Below are 20,344 nucleotides of genomic sequence, written 5' to 3' on the forward strand. Positions count from 1 at the left end.
TCTTCCTCTGAGAACTCCCTATTCAGTTCTCTTTCCCACTTGTGAATAGTTGTTTGATTCTATATTGTTTAGTTTTCTGAGTTCTTTGTAGATTCTAGAAATTAGGCCTCTGTCAGTTTTATAGCTGGCAAAAATTTTCTCCCATTCTGTGGGTAATCTGTTGGCTCTGCTTATGTTATCTTTGTGCAAAAGCTTTTTAGCTTCATGAGATCCCAATGGTTGAGTGATTATTTAAGTTCCTGAGCTATCAGAGTTTTGTTAAGGAAATCTTTTCCCACTCCTATATGGTGGAAAGTTACTCCTATTTTTTCTTCCAGTAGTAGAAGAGTTTCAGGTCTTATATTGAGGCCTTTGATCCATTTGGACTTGATTTTTGTGCATGGCAAGATGTGTGGGTCTAGGTTTATTTTTCTGCATATGGTTATCTAGTTTCTCTAGTACCATTTGTTGAAGATGCTGTCTTTTCTCCAGTCTACATTATTAGGGCCTTTGTTGAACATCAGGTAGCTGTAGTTACTTGACCTAAAGTCTGGATCCTCAATTCTCTTCCATTGGTCTATATTCCTGTTTTTATGCTAGTACCGTGGTCTTTTTGTTACTATGGCTGCGTAATACAACTTTAGATCAAATATGGTGATGCCTCCAGAGGTGTTTCTTTTGATGAGAATATGATTGGATTTCAAGGCCTGCTGCCATCCCATATGAATTTTGAGATTTTTTTTTTAGTATTTAGATTTTTATTAGTATTGCATTAAAATATTGCTTTTGGTAGGGTTTCCATTTTCACAATATTAAAGTCTATCTATCCAGGAGCATTTTTAGGTCTTTTCATCTTCTCAATTTCTTTCTTGAGTGTTTTTATGTTTACATTATATATTATTATATATAATTTTATATATATATAAATAATATATAAAAATATATAATTATGTTATATATGTGTGTGTGTACTTCACATCCTTGGTTAGTATTACAAATATTATAGTATTATAAAATACAAGGTATTTTATTTTTTTGTTGCTATTGAAAATGGGACAGTGTCACTAATTTCTTTCTCTGTATCTTTGTCCGTTGCATAGAGAAAGGCTACTGATTTTTGTGCATTAATTTTGTATCCTTCTACTTTGCTAAAGGAATTAATTGTCTTTAAGAGTTTAGACATGGAGGTTCTTGGGTTACTTATGTATAGGATATGTTGTCTGCAAATACGGCTAACTTGACGACTTCCTTTCCAGTTTGTATCCCTTTATTTCTTTCTCCTGTCTTATTGCTTGGGCTAGGACTTGCAGTACTATGTTGAAGAACAGAGGTAAGGGTGGCCATCCCAGCTTGTTCTTGATCTCAGTGGAAATTCCTTGAGTCTCCTCATTAAGTATTATTTGGGCTGCTATAGTCTTTATTATGTTGAGATATAAACCATCCATGATGTTGTATTTTGTTGAAGGCCTTTTCTGCATCGACTGAAATGATAATGTGGTTTTTGTGATTAAGCTTGTTTATGTGGTGTATTATATTGACAAATGTTCTTATGTTGAACCAACTCTGCACTCCTGGGATAAAGCCTACTTGATCAAGGTGGATAATTCTTTTAATGTATCATTTAGTTCAGTTTGGGAGTATTTTGTTGAGAATTTTTGCACCTAAGTTCATAAGGGATATAGGCCTATAGTTTTGTTTTCTTGTTGTATCTCTGTCTGATTTTGGCATTAGAGTAGCTTCATAAAAGGAGTTGGGGAGGTTTCCCTGTTCTCCAATTATATGGAACAGTTTGAGAAAAATTGGTTTCAGTTCTTACATGAAGGTTTGATAGAATTCAGCTGAGAAGCCATCTGGTCCTGGACTCTTCTTTGGGGGCAGGATTTTGATTACCTTTTCATTCTCAGTGGATGTGATAGGTTTGTTTAGGAGATTAATCTGATATTTGTTTAGTTTGGGTGGGTGGTATGTATTCAGGAATTTATCCACTTATTTCATATTATCCAATTTTGTGGAGTAAAGGAAGTAAATCCTGATGATTCTTCCAGTTTCACACGTCTGTTATGACTTCTCCTTTTACATTTCTAATCTTGTTAATTTGAAGTATCTCTTTTTTTCACTTGATGCAATTGGCCAGGGGTTTATCAGTCTTCTTTATTTTTTTCAAAGAAACAGCTCTTTGTTTCATCAATTTTCTTTATTGTTTTCTTAGTTTTCAATTCATCTAATTTCTGCTCTGATCTTGTTTTCTTTCTGTGTGGAGATTTTTTTTGTTGGATTCTTCTTGTTTCTCTAATGCCTTTAGCTGGATGGTTAAGTCATTGATTTGGGAGCTTTCTGTCTTGTTATGAAGGCATTTAGTGCTATGAATTTTCCCCTAAGGACTGCCTTCATTGTGTCCCATAAGTTTTGATACAATGCATTCTCATTGTCACTCAATTCTAGAAATTTTACAATTTCATCCACTGTGCATTTATTGTTTAAAAGTGTGTTGTGTTGTTCGGGGCTGGAGAGATGGCTTAGTAGTTAAGTGCTTGCCTGTGAAGCCTAAGGACCCCAGTTCAAGGCTCGATTCCCCAGGACACACGTTAGCCAGATGCACAAGGGAGCACATGCATCTGGAGTTCGTTTGCAGTGGCTGGAAGACCTGGCGTGCCCATTCTCTCTCTCTCTTTCTCTCTCCCCCCCACACACACACTTTTTCTGTCTGTCACCCTCAAATAAATAAATCATAAACAAAAAATTTTTTTTTAAAGAAGTGTGTTGTTTGGTCTCCAGGAGATGATGGAGTTCCTGAGCATCTTTTGTTAATTTCTAGCTTTACAGCATTGTGGTCTGATATCATGCAAGAAATTATATAGATTTTCCTAAGTATGTGGAGGCTGACTTTATGGACAAGTATATGATCTGTTTTCGAGAAGGTTCTATGGGCTGCTGAGAAGAATGTGTAGTCTGTAGATTTTGGGTAAAATGTTCTGTAGATGTCTGTTAGGTCTCGTTGACTTATGGTGGTGTTGAGCTCTCTTACCTCCCTGTTGAAATGTTTGGATGCCCTATCTATTGATAATAGTGTAGTATTGAAGTCCCCAACTATGATGGTGTTGGTGTTTTCACTCTGTTTTGTTATCAAGGACGTTTTGTTTTATGAATTGTGGTACACCTATATTTGGTAAATATAGATTGATGATTGTGATATATTCTTGTTGGATCATTCCCTTGATGAGTTAGAAGTGACCTTCTTTATCTTTTTTGATTACTTTTGGTTTGAAGTCTATTTTATCCAATATTAGTATAGCAACCCCTGCTTGTTTCTTATTTTCGTGTTCTTGGAATATCATTTTCCACCCTTTCACCCTGAGGAGGTGTCTGTCTGTAGTGGTGAGGTGGGTTTCTTGAAGACAGCAGATAAAGGGGGCCATTTTTCTGATCCACTATGTTAACTTGTGTCTCTTGATGGGTGAATTAAGGCCATTAATATTTATGGTAATAACTGTGAGGTTGAATTTAATTCCTGGTATATTGTGGTACTTTATGGGGTTTGGTGTTTTCTTGGATTGGTAGTTTTGAGCCTTCCCTACATTTGGATATTGTGGTCTGATTCTTTATAGGCTCTTGAGATTGGTTGTTTGACTGTTCTGTGTGAATTCCCTGAAGTACTCACTACAGCTTTTGCTTTGTGTTCATATAGTTGTACAGCTGACTTTTATTATGGAACATTTTTCTTTTCCATCTATTATGAAGGATACTTTTGCTGGGTATAGTACTTTGGGTTAGAAGCCATAGGTTCTTAGACTTTTCAGTGTTCCATTCCAGGCCTTTTTTGGCTTTCAGGGTTTCCATTGAGAAATGTGAGGTAATTCTGATCAAGTTACCTATATATGCAATATGTTGTTTCTTTCTTGCTGCTTTTAGAACTTTCTCTTTGTTTTCATTGTTTACAGTCTTTATGACAATATGTTTTGTAGAGTTTCTCCTTTGGTCCAGTCTGTTTGGAGTTCTTTTGGCCTCTTGTGTCTTGGTGGGACTCTCTTTTGAGAGGGAGGGAAAGGTTTAATTGATAATTTTGTTAAATAAGTTCTCCATGCCTTTGGTGTGAATTTCTTACACTTCAGGTATACCCTTGATCTGAATGTTGGGATGTTTAGGTGTATCCCATAGTTCCCTCAATGTTCTGTTCACAAAAAGCTTTGAACTTGTTCAAGTTTTTGGACTTGTGAACTGTTTCTTCTGTCTTGTCTCCAAGTTCTGAGGTTCTATCTTGCACATGACTGACTCTGTTCCTGAGAGCCTCTAGAGAGGTTTGGATTTGTTCAATTTGGTTTGTTTTTCCTATTGCCTTTTTCTATATAGTATCTATCTCACTGTCGAGTTCCCATTTCAGGTCATTTTCTGCTTTTCTTAATGCTCCTTGGAATTTATCCTTGCATTTATTTATGTCTTCATTGAGCTTAGCCAGCTCAGTATTGAGGTTTTTTGTTTGTTGGTTTTTTTTGATTGTTTGTTTGTTTGTTTGTCTGGTCTTGGTTCTCCTTAAGATCTCTTAACTCTCTTTGGAAGTCTCTCTGGACTTTTTTCTATTGGGCCCATCCTAGTGAGGGACAGCATTCACACAGTTGTTGCTCTTTTGTTGATTTTCTGAAAATTCCACCAATTGCTCGGTCAGGGTCACATACCTTGTGTCTTTATTTTGGGGTTCTGATCCTGTTGTCTCTTCTATGTTTTGATTAGAGACTTCCATTGTGGGACTAGGCAACCTTGTTGGGGTTCCTTCCACTTGATGTTTCATGTTGTTCCTTTTGCCCTGTGGTCTGCTTGTCACAGTGTGAGAATCTTATTTAATTCAGGAGGAAGCTATAGTTTACCCTTGAAGTGACTTCAATGATTGTTCCCTCTTATGTTTGACTAGATTAAGCTTTTGATGGCAAGGAGGCCTGTCTGCTCAGGCAGGAAGAGTCAACCTGGCCCTGTTGGGGACCTGGAGACTCTGTGGCAGGATGAGGAGAGGAACCTGGAAACTGTGCGGTCTCAAAGGCAGAGGGTAGGACAGTGCTGGCCCCTTGGCAAGTGGTGGGGCAGGGGATGAGGCACATGTGCCTGGTGTTTGGTTACAGGGCAGGAAGATGGTATGGCATGGACCCATTGACGGGGCAGAGTGATAGTACAGCATGGTCCGGTGGTTCAGTGAGGTGAGGAAATGGGATGACAGTCCTGGAGACATGGCAGTCTCAATGATGTGGCAGGGTGGGGGGATGGAATGGTAGTCCCAGTGATGCAACAGGGCAGGGTAATGGAATGAAGTGGTCCTGGTGGCACAGCAGGGCAGGTGGATGGGACAGTGGTCCTGGTGGCAGAGAAAGGGAAGAAAGCCACAGGAGGGAGGGAGGAATGTGAGCTGGTTGGTGTGGGGAAAGGTGAGAGGTACCTGGCCAGGATTAGTGGAGCCTATAGGTAGCGCAGGAGTGAATCTTGTCCATAGTGCAGTGGCTGGGATGGCTCCTTGAGCATGGGAATCAGCAGATTCCCTACTGTGCTCCTTTGCCCCCTCCCACTGAAGATCTGCTAGGACCTGCTGACCCTGGGACCCCACAGATGTTACCTGTTATTGCCCTAGGAGGTGAAGCATGGTTAAGCAGATGCCATCTTGGCTAGAAGTCCCATTTTTTGTTTTTATTCTATTATTTATTTTTTGGCTGAGGATGCGTTTGGATATCTGGGTCCTGATGCCATTCCATATGAGTTTTGAGATCATTTTTTTTCTATCTCTGTGGAAAATGATTCTGCAATTTTTCTTGCTATTGCATTGTCTGTATATTGCTTTTGGTAGAATTACCATTTTCACAATATTAATTTTACCTATCCAGGAGCATAGGCGCTCTTTCCATCTGCTCAAGTCCTCCTAAATTTCCCTCTTGAGTGCTTTTATGTTTTCATTATATGTCTTTCACGTCCTTGGTTAGTGTTATTCCAAGGTATTTAATTTTTTTTGTTGCTATTAAAAATGGGACAGCCTTGCTGATTTCTTTTTATGCATATTTGTCCTTTGCATGTAGGAAGGCTACTGATTTTTGTGTGTTTATTTTGTATCCAGCAGGAATTAATCACCTTTAGAAGTTTGAGATGGACACTTTTGGGTCACTTATGTATAGGATCTTGTCATCTGTAAATAGGGCTAATTTGATTTCTTCCTTTCCAATTTATATCTCTTTTATTTCTGTCTGCTGTCTTATTGTTTGGGATAGGACTTCTAGTACTGTGTTGAAGAGCAGTGGTGACAGTGGGTACCCTTCTCTTGTTCCTGATCTCAGTGGGAACTCCTTGAATCTTGACTTATTAAGTATAATTTGGGCTTTGGGTGCTTTACATATAACCTTTATTGTATTGAGATATAAACCCTCCATGCCTATTCTCTCCAGTGTTTTGATCATGAAGTGATGTATTTTGCCAAAGGCTTTCTCTGCATCAGTTGAGATGATCATGTCATTCTTATGATTAACTTTATTTGTGTAGTGTATTATGTTGACCAATTTCCATACTTTGAACTATTCCTGTATTCCTGGGATAAAACCTACTTGATCAAGGTGAATAATGCTTTTGATATGTTGTTGAATTCTGTTTGCAGGAATTTGTTCAGGATCTTTACGTCTAAGTTCATGAAGGATATAGGCCAATCGTTTTCTTTTCTTGTTGTATTTCTGTCTGGTTTTTGGTATTAGGGTGATGCTAGCTTCATTTAAAGAAAAAACTTAGGGAAGATTCCAAGATCTCCAATTAGGTAAAACAGTTTGGGAAAAATTGATTTTAGTTCTTCAATGAAAAAATTTTGATAGAAATAGGCTGGTCCTTGATTTTTCTTTGGGGGCAGGTTTTTCATTACTGTTTCAGTCCCAATGGATGTAATAGGTTTGTTTAGGAGATCAATTTGTTCTGAGTTTAGGTTTGGTAAGTGGTATGTGGCTAGGAATTCATCTGTTTCTTCCAGATTATTCAATTTTGTTGAGTAGAGGTATTGGAAGTATGTCCTCTTGATTCTTCCAATGTCACTTGTGTCTGTGTGGATTCTCCCTTTTCATTTCTGATTTTGTTAATTTGAGACTTTTCTTTTTTTCATTTGATCAAATTGGTCAGGGGTTTATCAATATTGTTTATTTTTTCAAAGAACCAGCTCTTCATTTCACGGATTTTTTAAAATTATGTTCTTAGTTTCCAGTTCATTTATTTTTGCTGTGATCTTGATTATTTCTTTCTGTCTGGAGCTCTTACGGTCAGATTCTTCTTGTTTTCCCAATGCCTTTATGTGGACAATTAGGTTAATAATTTGGGTTCTCTCTGTCTGTTATTTTATAATTTCTTTTTTAAATTTTTTCCAAAACCCATTCATTGTTTAAAAGTGTGTTGCTCAGTCTCCAGGAGCTGGTGGAGTTCTTAATGTGTCTCTTATTGTTAATTTCTAGCTTTAAAGCATTGTGATCTGATATGATGCAAGAACTTATTTCAGTCTTCCTGAGTTTATGGAGGAATGCTTTATGGCATAATATATGGTCTATTTTGGAGAAGGTTTCATGGGCTGCTTTGAAGAATGTATATTCTGTAGAGTTGGGGTGGAAAGTTCTGTAGATGTCTTTAGGTCTAGTTGATCTATGGTGGTGCTGAGCTCTATTATTTCCCTGTTGAGTTTCTGTTTAGGTGATGATGGTGGAGTATTGAAGTCTTCAACTATGATGGTGTTGGTGTTTATTTCTGTTTTGTTGTCAAGTAGGTTTTATTTTATCAACTGTTGTACACCTGTATTTGGTATTTGGTGCAGATAGATTTTTGGTTGTGATGTCCTCATGTTGGGTTGTTCCCTTGATGAGTAAAATGTGGCCTTCTTTTTCCTTTTTGATTACTTTTGGTTTGAAGTCTATTTTATCAGATATTAATATAGCAACACTCACTTGTTTTTTTTTATTTCCATTTGCTTAGAATATCATTTTCCATCCTTTCATCCTGAGGAGGTATCTGTCTTTAGTGGTAAGGTGGGTTTCTTGAAGACTGTAAATAGGAGGGTCCATTTTTTTATCCACCCTGTTAACTTGTATCTTTTGATGGGTGAGTTAAGAACATTAATATTTAAGATTATGGGCTGGAGAGATGGTGTAGCAGTTAAGCGCTTGCCTGTGAAGCCTAAGGACCCCGGTTCGAGGCTCGGTTCCCCAGGACCCACGTTAGCCAGATGCACAAGGGGGCGCACGCGTCTGGAGTTCGTTTGCAGAGGCTGGAAGCCCTGGCACGCCCATTCTCTCTCTCTCCCTCTATCTGTCTTTCTCTCTGTGTCTATCGCTCTCAAATAAATAAATAAATAAATAAAATTTAAAAAAAATATTTAAGATTATAACTGTGAGGTTCCCTGTCATGATGGGGTACTTTATGGGGCTTGGGGCTTTCTCATGTTTTGTACTTTTTTGAGCCTGGTCTAGTTTTGATTACTGTGATCTTGTTGGCTCTTGAAATTGGTTGTTTGACTCTTCTGTGTGAAGTATTCCTGGAAGTATAGGTTTGGCTTTGTGTTCTTTCTTCATGGAAAGTTTTCCTTTCACCATCTATTATGAGGGATACTTTTGCTGGTTACAACCAGGAACTCTTGCCAACTCACTCCATGGGCACACCTTCTGGAGCAGGAGATCCAGGAGCTGGGGACCCAGAGGCCATTCACTCAGGAAGGCAGAACAAGGGGCCTGCTTCTGCAGCATACTTGCAGGGTCTAGACAGCCCCAAGCCAGCCAGGGAACTGAGGGGGCTGCAGGGAGATCTGGCCTACTCACTCCATGTGCACACCCTCTAAAGCAGGGGATCTGTGAGTTGGGGACTTCAGGGACCCTTCAGTCAGGAAGGTAGAACAAGGGGCCTGCTTCCATGGCAAAGTTGTGGGATCTAGGCAACCCCAAGCCAGCAGCAGGTGAACCAACTGGTACCAGGGAACTGGAAGGAGTCAAATATGTTTTAAGATGGGTGTGGTGGTAGCGGCTAAGGTAGGAAGATCACTGTGAGTTTGGGGTCAGCCTGGGACTACAGTGAGAATTCCAGGTTAGTCTGGGCTACAATTAGACCCTGCCTTGAAAAAAATGTGTGTGTGTGTGTGTGTGTGTGTGTGTGTGTGTGTGTGTGTGTGTGTGATATTTCAGTTACCTTGCTGCTTCTAACCTGGGATAATTTACTCCTCCTTAGGCAGCCTTATGATTCCTTGCTCCAGCAAGGTCATTATATTGATGCTGAACTTAGTGCAGATTCCATCCATAGAACTTACAACTCAGAACCCCTGGACTCAAGCAATCCTCCTCCATCAGCCTTCAGAGTAGCTAGGACTGTAGTATGCCACCACACCTAGCTATCTTCTTAATACATTTTAGTAGTAATTATATTCTCATTGGCAAATGGATTGATATTTTTTAGCCAAAGATAACTATTCAAGTTATCAGACTCCGAATTATTTTCTTTGTGAGTAAAAAACAATGAGATGAGTTGAAGTTATGAGCAATATTAGTAGTTTAACCATTTTTAAAATAGTAAGTTTTGTTGTTAGCTTTTATTTTTGTGCTTGCTATGAGGTTGGTTAAGCATTCTTTTTAGAGACTAGCTTTAGCAAGTGCTATTAATAACAAAATTGGGCTGGGCATGGTGGTATATACCTTTAATCCCAGCACTTAGGAGGCAGAGGTAGGAGGATTGTCATAAGTTCAAGGCCATCCTGAGACTACATAGTGAATTCCAGGTCAGCCTGAGCTAGAGTGAGACCCTACCTCGAAAGAAAAAATAATAATGGGAAGCAGATAATCATTGCTGAAACTTGTTCATCTCTAAACCTAAGCAAATAAAAAAATGTTTGCTAATTATCCTTCTTGCTAACTTCTATTATTTTCAGATATACCCTCAAAGATAATTCTAAGAAGCACCTTGAAGTATGGGACGCTTCTCCAGAAGAAATTATTTCAAATGAAATAAACAACTTAAGTCCTATATCTGTAAAATCTCTACCTAATGATAATTTCCAGTCATTTTATAACAAAGAACTGCCTGTACATATATGCAATGTAATATCTCCTCAGAAGATCCATGTTCAATGGTTACTAACAGAAAACTTACTTAATAGGTATATTTGAAAATATATTGTCTATGATTTTATTTTTATACTTTATTTCAAGATCTAGAAGTCATGATATAAAATTTTGAAAGTAACATGATTATTTCAGCTAGTCTCCAAGCTATTGAAAGGTATAAAATATCTCCTTTGGACTATTTTCAAAAATTATAATTTATGCCATAAGTAATTATTGAGTACCTTTCTTCATCACCAGTTGTATTTAGGTATTGGCCATAAGATTGATAAACACATGAGCATTCCATAGAGCTAAATTCTAGTGAAGTGAAAAATAATGAGCAAATAAAACACTGTAGCAAATGGTGGTAAGGACAAGAAAGGGGGACAGTTGTAAGGTGGTCAAGGAAGATCTCAGAAACAGTGGCCTTTGAAATGGCTCCTGAATGAGGTGGGAGAGCAGAAACCCCATATGTATCTGAAGGAAATTTCATCTAATGTGAAGAGAACTAATTCAAAGGTTTGAGGTGGGAATATACTTGGTACATTTAATGAACACTATTTGGCTAATGTGCAGTGACCCTTTGGAATGTTAAAACATTTTTTATTCTTATAGTTTAGAAGAAAAGATGATAGCTGCTTATGAAAATTCAGAATGGGAGCCCATTAAGTGGGAAAGTGATATGCACTGTGCTGTTAAGGTCCCAGATAAAAATCAGTGGCGAAGAGGCCAGATCATCAGAATGGTTACAGACACATTGGTAGAGGTAAATGTATAGTTAAAAGTGTAATCATGAACGTGAATGCATTTTGAAGTGAATCAATTCAATTCATTTTTTATTATGCTTTTCAATATTCAAAAAAAATTGAAATGTTGCTTTTCTATAGACTTAAATTTAATTGTTTTCATAGGTCTTGCTATATGATGTGGGTTTTGAAATAGTAGTGAATATTCACTGTTTAAGAGAACTTCAAGAAAATCTAAGGACAATGGGAAGATTATCACTGGAATGCTCACTTGTTGATATAAGGTAGTTTTTAGCTGAGTAAATTAACTTTCTCCTTATTTAATACTATCATTTTAAATGTTTTATGATGGTTTCTTACCAGTTTTAATTTCACTAATCTGAAGTCTAGTTACTTCAGGGTTTAAAAGAGAAAAATTGGACTTGAGGGGGCTACTAAGAAACATACATCCCTGACTTGCTATAGCTGACTAGATGTCTGTAATATTTGTGTGTATTATCAATGTAGACATAATACCTGCTCAGTATTTAAAAATAAGATGTGGAGTGCAGAGACTGGAGAATGTCTCTAGAACCAGTGAAAACCTCTGTCTAAAGGAAACATATAGATGAGTAATGGAGGAGAACATCTAATTTTCTGGCCTCTGCCCACACACACATCTGCATACACATGTGCATACACCACACATACATCACATCAAACATATTACACAAACACACACGTACAAAAAGGCTGGGCATGGTAGCTCACACCTTTAATCTTAGCACTTGCGAGGCCAAGGTAGGAGGATCAATATGAGTTCAAGGCCACTCTGAGACTACAGACTGAATTCCAAAGCCACTTAGGCTAGAATGAGCCCCTACCTTGAGAAACAAACAAACAAAAAACAGTAAATTGACTATACTATACATTCTTTCTGAACTATATCCTCAGGACAAAAAAAAAAAAAAAACCCTGCCCTGCCTCCATTCCAAACTCCCAATTATTTTCATAAATCTCAAAGTTGGTTGTAGTGTTGGTATTATTTTCCTGACCCTATTATGTGAATTATAAGATAAGTCAGAATAGTAATTACATATATCACTAAGGTTTTTGAAATTAAATTGAGGTTAGTTTACCATCCTGTAGGTCTATTTTTAATTAGAAATCAGTACAACCTCATGAGTATTTTAATTATAAGAAACAATATAATAGCTTTATCTTAGATTAGCACGAATAACTCAGCAGTGAGATTACACACAGAAATTTCTAAATGCCACTTCCTACTACAAGAAATTAGTGCTGCACGGGGAACATCTCACCTCAGGTCTGTGAGCCAAGATACCTTATAAATATAAAACAAGGCAACATACATAGCAGAGAACAAAACAGCTATTAAAAATGTTGAGATCCTGACACAAGAACTCCATACTGGCCTGACTAAATCTCTGATGACTGAGATGGAACACTTAGAGCACAAGTAATTATATACAAGTCCATAGTGATGAAAATCTCATAGATTGTGCAGGGATATAGCTCATTGGTAGAACATTGTCTACCTTGCTCATGGCCCTATGTAAAGCCCCAGCACTGCCAAAAAGAAAATTCCTATCTAAAATAGGTAATATTTTCTTTTATTTTTTTTTAAATTTTATTTATTTATTTGAGAGCAACAGACACAGAGAAAGACAGATAGATGGAGAGAGAGAGAATGGGCGCGCCAGGGCTTCCAGCCTCTGCAAACGAACTCCAGACGCATGCGCCCCCTTGTGCATCTGGCTAACATGGGACCTGGGGAACCGAGCCTCGAACTGGGGTCCTTAGGCTTCACAGGCGAGCGCTTAACCGCTAAGCCATCTCTCCAGCCCTAATATTTTCTTATGTTGTGTTAAATTGTCTTTCTCATACCTCCTACATATCTCAGTTTTGCCTATAGAGCAAGTCCCTTGACTACTTTGAGCCTTAGATATTAAAAACGTGATATTACTTACCCTTTTTCTACCAAGACTTTTATGTTTTAGGTTATCTACAGTTTTCTCTCATACTACTAAAATAATATGAATTGTAGCTTCTATTTGTCTTTTCTAAATGTTTGTTTCATATAATCTAGGCAGATCTCACTATAGCTGTGTGACTCTGTTGACATACTATGGTTAAAGCAGCTTTTGAACATGTGTGTTGTGGAGCTAGTTCAATCTGAATTGGATTTCTTAGGCAGTTTTCATTGAGCTCTCCTTGAAGTTGTGAGTACTAGACTATTTGTCAAAAACTTAATGGTTTCAGATGTTTCAGTTTTACTAGAGGATGTTTTTATAAAAGTCCCCTACCATATCAACTTGTATCCATTCATTGGCCATGTTAGAGTTACCATACCCAACATATCCAAAAGAAAAATGTTCAGCCAAAGCCTCAGCCATTAATGCACCCACACACATGCATACATTTTTTTAAAAAAAATATGTTTTTTTATTGGTTTTGTATTAAGCAAATGCAGGAAGTTTGGTACCATTATTAGGCTCATCCGTGACCTACCCCCTCCCCATTGGCCCTCCTTGTTGAGGTAAATGGGTCATGCATTATGGAGTTAGCCCACAGTTATTGGTACAATAAATGTCTCTGCATATCATGACCCAACATGCAGCACTGACAATCTTTCCGTCCCCTCTTCTGCAAACTTTCCATGAGCCATGTTGGGTTCATTTTGGTCTGCTTCAGTGATGAGGAGTTGAGGGCCTCTGAGGCTCTGGCTCTCTGATTTAGTAGGAGTTGATTTTTCTCTGTCTTGGTATCCTTCCCCCTTGCGCTGGTATCTGGTTCATCAGGAAAACAGACACCGTGCTTGTTTTGCCAATTGTTCTTACTTTCAGCTGGGGCCCTTTTGAGGTATGATGGGGTGGCTCTCTCCTTAGGATCGGCATCTGTCTGAAAAAGAGAAGCAGATTCTCCAAAAGAGAGTAAGTTAGCACCAGTACAAAAAAGATAACCCTTGCTTTTTTTTTCTTCTTTCTTATTTAAAAAAAAATTTATTAGCATTTTCCATGATTATAAAAAAATATCCCATGGTAATTCCCTCCCTTCCCCTCCCCACACTTACACCTTTGAAATTCCATTCTCCATCATATTACCTCCAAATCACAATCATTGTACTTACATATATACAATATCATCCTATTAAGTACCCTCTTCCCTTCCTTTCTCTTCCCTTTATGTCTCCTTTTTAACTTACAGGCCTCTGCTGCTAAGTATTTTCATTGTCACGCAGAAGCCCAATCATCTGTAGCTAGGATCCACATATGAGAGAGAACATGTGGTGCTTGGCTTTCTGGGCCTGGGTTACCTCACTAAGTATAATCCTTTCCAGGTCCATCCATTTTTCTGCAAATTTCATAACTTCATTTTTCTTTACCGCTGAGTAGAACTCCATTGTATAAATGTGCCACATCTTCATTATCCACTCATCAGTTGAGGGACATCTAGGCTGGTTCCATTTCCCAGCTATTATACATTGAGAAGCAATAAACATGGTTGAGCATGTACATCTAAGAAAATGAAATGAGTCCTTTGGATATATGCCTAGGAGTGCTATAGCTGGGTCATATGGTAGATCAATCTCTAGCTGTTTTAGGAACCTCCACACTGATTTCCACAATGGCTGGACCAGATTGCATTCCCACCAGCAGTGTAGAAGGGTTCCTGTTTTTCCACATCCCTGTCAGCATTTATGATCATTTGGTTTCATGATGGTGACCAATCTGACAGGAATGAGATGGAATCTCAATGTAGTTTTAGTCTGCATTTCCCTGATGACTAGTGACTTATAACATTTTTTTAGATGCTTATATAGCCATTCATATTTCTTCCTTTGAGAATGCTCTGTTTAGCACCATAGCCCATTTTTTGATTAGCTTATTTGATTCCTTATTATTTAACTTTCTGAGTTCGTTGTATATCCTACATCTTAATCCTCTATCAGATATATAGCTGGTGAAGATTTTTTCCCATTCTGTAGGTTGCCTCTTTGCTTTTTTCACTGTGTCCTTTGCAATGCAAAATCTTTGTAATTTCATGAGGTCCCAGTGGTTAATCTGTGGTTTTATTGCCTGAGCAATTGGGGTTGTATTCAGAAAGTCTTTGCCAAGGCCAATATGTTGAAGGGTTTCCCCTACTTTTTCCTCTAGCAGTTTCAGAGTTTCAGGTCTGATGTTAAGGTCTTTAATCCATTTGGACATAATTCTTATGCATGGAGAGAGAGAAGAATCTATTTTCATCCTTCTGCAGATAAATATCCAGTTTTCCCAACACCATTTGCTGAAGAGGCTATCTTTTCTCCAGTGAGTATTTTGGGCATTTTTTTCAAATATCAGGTGGCTATAGCTACTTGGGCTTACATCTGGGTCCTCTATTCTGTTCCACTGATTTACATGTCTGTTTTTGTGCCAGTACCACGCTGTTTTTGTTACTATGGCTCTGTAGTATAGGTGAAAATCAGGTATGGTGATACCGCCAGCCTTATTTTTGTTGCTCAGTATTATTTTAGATATTCGAGGTTTTTTGTGATTCCAAATGAATTTTTAGATTGTTTTTTCTATTTCCATGAAGAATGCTTTTGGAATTTTGATAGGGATTGCGTTAACTGTGTCGATTGCTTTTGGTAAGATTGCCATTTTCACAATACTGATTCTTCCAATCCAGGAACAAGGGATGTTTCTCCACTTTCTAGTGTCTTCTGCAATTTCTCGCATGAGTGTTTTAATGTTTTCACTGTACGGATTCTTTACTTCCTTGGTTAGGTTTATTCCAAGGTACTTTATATTTTTGATGCAATTGTGAATGGGAGTGATTCTCTGATTTCATCCTCTGTGTGTTTGTTGTTAGCATATTTGAAGGCTACTGATTTCTGTGTATTTATTTTGTATCCTGCTACATGGCTGTAGGTTTTGATCAGCTCTAACAGTTTGCTAGTAGAGTGTTTAGGGTCCTTTATGTATAGAATCATGTCATCTGCAAATAATGAACTTGATCTCTTCCTTTCCAATTCGTATCCCTTTTATGTGTGTCTCTTGCCTTATTGCTATGGCTAAGACATCCACAACTATATTAAATAAAAGTGGGGACAGTGGAAAACCTTGTCTTGTTCCTGATTTTAGTGGACAAGCTTCCAGTTTTTCCCCATTTAGTAATATGTTGGCTGTAGGCTTGTCATAAATAGCTTTTATTATATTGAGATATGTTCCTTCTATTCCCAGTCTCTGTAGGACTTTTATCATGAAGGGATGTTGGATTTTGTCAAATGCTTTCTCTGCATCCAATGAGATAATCATGTAATTTTTGTCCTTCAACCCATTTTTGTAATGTATTACATTTATAGATTTGTATATATTGAACTATCCCTGCATCTCTGGGATAAAGCCTACTTGGTCAGGGTGAATGATATTTTTGATATACTCTTGTATTCTGTTTGCCAATATTTTGTTGAGAATTTTTGCATCTATGTTCATTAGGGAGATTGGTCTGTAATTTTCTTTTTTTGTTCTATCTTTGCCTGGTTTTGGTATCATGGTGATGCTGGCCTCATAGAAGGAGTTTGGTAGAATTCCTTCCTTTTCTATTTCCTGGAAAAGCTTAAGAAGCAATGGTATTATCTCTTCCTTAAAGGTCTGGTAAAATTCAGCAGTGAATCTATCCGGGCCTGGGCTGTTTTTAGTTGGAAGATTATTGATAACTGTTCGGATCTCCATATTTGCTATAGGTCTATTTAAGTGATTAATCTCATCTTGATTTAATCTAGGTAGGTCATATAAATCAAGGTAATCATCCATTTCTTTCAGATTTTCATACTTTGTAGAGTATATGCTTTCATAGTATGTCCCTATGATTCTTTGTATTTCTCTGGAATCTGATGTGATGTTACCTTTTTCATCTCTGATTTATTAATTTGTGACTCTTCTCTCTTTCTTTTGGTCAGATTTGCTAAGGGTTTATCAATCTTGTTTATCCTTTCAAAGAACCAACTCTTTGTTTCATTAATTCTTTGGATTATTTTGTTCTGTTTCTATTTCATTAATTTCTGCCCTGATCTTTATTATTTTCTTCCCACCTACTGATCTTTGTTTTGCCTTCTTCTTCTTTTTCCAAGGCTTTAAGGTAAAGCATTAGGCCGTTTACTTGTAACCTTTCTAATTTCTTAATATAGGCACTTAAGGCTATAAATTTACCTCTTAGAACTGCCTTCATTGTGTCCCAGAGATTTTGATATGTTGTGTTCTCATCATCGTTTGACTCTATAAATTTTTTGATTTCCTTCTTGATTTCTTCATTGACCCATTCATCATTTAGTAGTGTATTGTTTAGTTTCCATGATTTTGTGTATGCTCTATAGCCTTTCTTGCTACTGATTTGTAGTTTAATTCCATTGTGGTCAGATAGAATGCAAGGAATTATTTCAATTTTCCTGAATTTGTTAAGATTTTCTTTGTGTCCTAATATATGGTCGATTTTAGAGAATGTTCCGTGTGCTGCTGAAAAGAATGTATATTCTGTAGCCTATGGATGAAATATCTGTTGGGTCCATTCCTTCTATGACCTCATTTAGTCCAGATGCCTCTCTGTTTATTTTTTCCTGGGATGACCTGTCAATTGATGAGAGTGGGGTGTTAAAATCACCCACTACCACTGTGTTTGGTGTTATTTCTGACCTTAGTTCTAATAGTGTTTGTTTGATGAATTTGGGAGCCCCCATGTTAGGTGCATATATGTTTAGGATTGTAATGGCCTCCTGTTGGAGTGTGCCTTTAATCAATATAAAGTGACCTTCTTTATATTCTTGACTAACGTTGGAGTAAAGTCTACCTTCTCAGATATTAGGATAGCTACTGCTGCTTGTTTTCTAGACCCATTTGCTTGAGACACCATCTTCCAACCTTTCACCCTAAGATGATGTCTATCCTTTGTAGAAAGGTGAGTTTCTTGGAGACAACAAATTATAGGATCCTGCGTTTTAACCCAGTCTGCAAACCTATGTCTTTTGGTTGGGGCATTGAGGCCATTGATATTAAGAAATATTATTGAAAGGTGTGTATTTATGTTTGCCATTTTTTTAATAATTTTTTAAAATTTCTTTATTTGAGAGCAACAGACACAGAGAGAAAGACAGATAGAGGGAGAGAGAGAGAATGGGCGCGCCAGGACTTCCAGCCTCTGCAAACGAAGTCCAGACGCGTGTGCCCCCTTGTGCATCTGGCTAACGTGGGACCTGGAGAACCGAGCCTCGAACCAGGGTCCTTAGGCTTCGCACGCAAGCACTTAACCGCTAAGCCATCTCTCCAGCCCCCCATTTTTATTTATTTATTTTTTTTTTTTTGTGGTTCCAGTTCTACCTGTGCTCTCTTGTGTTTACTAGTATTTGAGTATTGTTTTTTTTTCTAGGTTCCTTATATGTGTGCTTTTCCTTTTCTTCAGCATGGAGGATTCTATCAAGTATTTTCTGTAGAGCTGGTTTTGTCTTCAAATACTCCTTTAACCTGCTTTTGTCATGGGATGTCCTTATTTCTCCATCTATTTGAATGGATAGCTTTGCAGGATAAAGTAACTTTGGTTGACAGTTGTTATCTTTCAGAACTTGGAATACATCACTCCAAGCCCTTCTAGCTTGTAAAGTTTGTGTTGAATAATCTGCTGTAATCCTGATGGACTTGTTTGTGTAGGTAACTATTTTTTTCTCTAACTACTTTCAATATTTTTTCTTTGGTTTGTGTGTTTGGAAGTTTGATTATAATATGGCGAGGAGAGGTTCTTTCCAGGTTTTGTCTGGCTGGGGTTCTAAAGGCTTCCTGTGTCTGCATTGGCACCTCTTTCCCAATTTGGGGGAAGTTTTCTTCTATGATTTTGTTGAAGACACCTACTATGCCTTTGGAGTGGAATTCTTCTCTTTCTACTATGCCCCGAATTCTTATATTTGATCTTTTTGTAGTGTCCCGAATATCTTGAAATTCCCACTCATACTTTTCTATAAGTTTGTCTTTCTCTTTGTTGGACTGTATTAGATCTACCACCTGGTCTTCTAACTTAGATATTTTGTCCTCTCCTTCATCCATTCTACTGGTGAGATTTTCTACAGAGTTTTTTTTATTTCATTTACTGTGTTCTTCATTGCTAGCAATTCTGACTGGTTTTTCTTTATTATTTCTATATCCTTATTTATTTCTTGTATTGCCTTCTTTATTTCATGAAATTGGTGTCCTGAATCTTCTTTGATTCCTTCGATTTCCTCTTTAAATTCCTCTTTGACACCTTTTATTTGTTCTCTGACTTCTTTGAACATATTTACAATCATTCTGTTGAAATCTTTCTCAGGCATTTCCTCTAACTCATTCTCACTGGAGGTCATTAATGATGAATTAATACTTTTCGGTGGATTTATATGGTCTTGCTTTTTAGTGTTTCTTGTGTTATAATGTATATATTTTTGCATCTTAGATTAAGTTAATGCTTGGATTTTCTAGCTAGCTGGGTATTCTTAGCTGTATCAATTGACTTGATGTTATATATTTTCAGGGTAGGAGCTTAAGTTGTTAGGTGTGGCTCTGAAGACTCTCAGAGTATCTAAAATGGTCTTTCTAGGGGTTGAGTTTCCCTGCTATGGGAGTATTCAAGTAGACTGAGTGGAATAAAATATAGGTAGATTCTAAAAGTTAACTAAACACTCTACCCATTCAATCAAAAACAGCCCCAAGTATGTATGCCAGAGTAGTTATTATAACAACCAGATCCTCTATCAGCATAGAGGTTAAGATTTCTGGTCTGTTGAGGGATCCAAGTCAGCTTGTGACCAAGTGAGACCCTTCCCTGGTGCAATCCCAGTTACCTTGGATGAGTTTGGTCTCAGTCAAGTTGCTGCCTGGGTCATCAGGCTGCTGTTTTGATTTCTGGAGCTGGGCACTGGCTTTTCCTGTGGGGCAAACTGAGCCTGGCAACTGTGGCCCTGCAGATCAGCACCCCTGGTGCTGTAACTGCTGCCGCTAAAGCTGCTTCTGCTGGATCTGTCGCCACTGCTGCTGAAGCTGCTCCTGGTGTTGCTGCCACTGCTGGAGCCACCGCTGCTGCTGCCACTGAGGCTGCTGCTGCCACTGAGGCTGCTGCTGCTGGATCTGCTACTGCTGCCTCTGAAGCTGCTGCTGCTGGGTCTGCCTCTGCTGCCGCTACTGCATCTGCTGCTGCTGGTGCCGCTGTGACCAGTGCTGGAGCCACTGATGTTGCTGCTGGACTCTGCTCCTGCTTGGGTCCTGCTGTCGGCTCAAGTTGGCGTGGCCGGGTCCAAGGACTGCTGCTCTGTTAGTGGGAGCTGGGCTCAGGTAGTGGGGGAGGGGAGGGAGCCGCAGCTACTCTGGTTCTCTTGCTGTTCCACGTGTTCTTCTACCTCGTTGTCTGCTCCTCCATTGCTCACTGCCGCTCTCCCTTCACGTTTCTTGAGTTGTGGACAGTTCTGGTGTGAGTGGAAGCTCCCTGCACCTGGCTTTTCCTGCAGCTGAAGCTGAGCCTGGCAGCTTTCTGGCACTTGGCAGAGCTGCTGGG

The 20,344-nt window shown here is 38.3% G+C and overlaps 1 protein-coding gene across 2 annotated transcripts in view; it reads left to right on the forward strand.

Annotated features, from left to right (window-relative positions):
• Rnf17 (ring finger protein 17) overlaps positions 1–20,344 on the forward strand; it is a 203,402-nt gene that overhangs the window by 112,927 nt on the left and 70,131 nt on the right. For both annotated transcript variants that reach the window (XM_004665887.2, XM_004665886.2), the window contains exons 20-22: positions 9,875–10,102; positions 10,665–10,815; positions 10,961–11,079. In XM_004665887.2, coding sequence (XP_004665944.2) covers positions 9,875–10,102; positions 10,665–10,815; positions 10,961–11,079 — 498 coding nt within the window. The remainder of the gene's footprint in view (positions 1–9,874; positions 10,103–10,664; positions 10,816–10,960; positions 11,080–20,344) is intronic.

This window comes from Jaculus jaculus, chromosome 3 (genome assembly GCF_020740685.1).
Source record: "Jaculus jaculus isolate mJacJac1 chromosome 3, mJacJac1.mat.Y.cur, whole genome shotgun sequence".
Taxonomy (NCBI): domain Eukaryota; kingdom Metazoa; phylum Chordata; class Mammalia; order Rodentia; family Dipodidae; genus Jaculus; species Jaculus jaculus.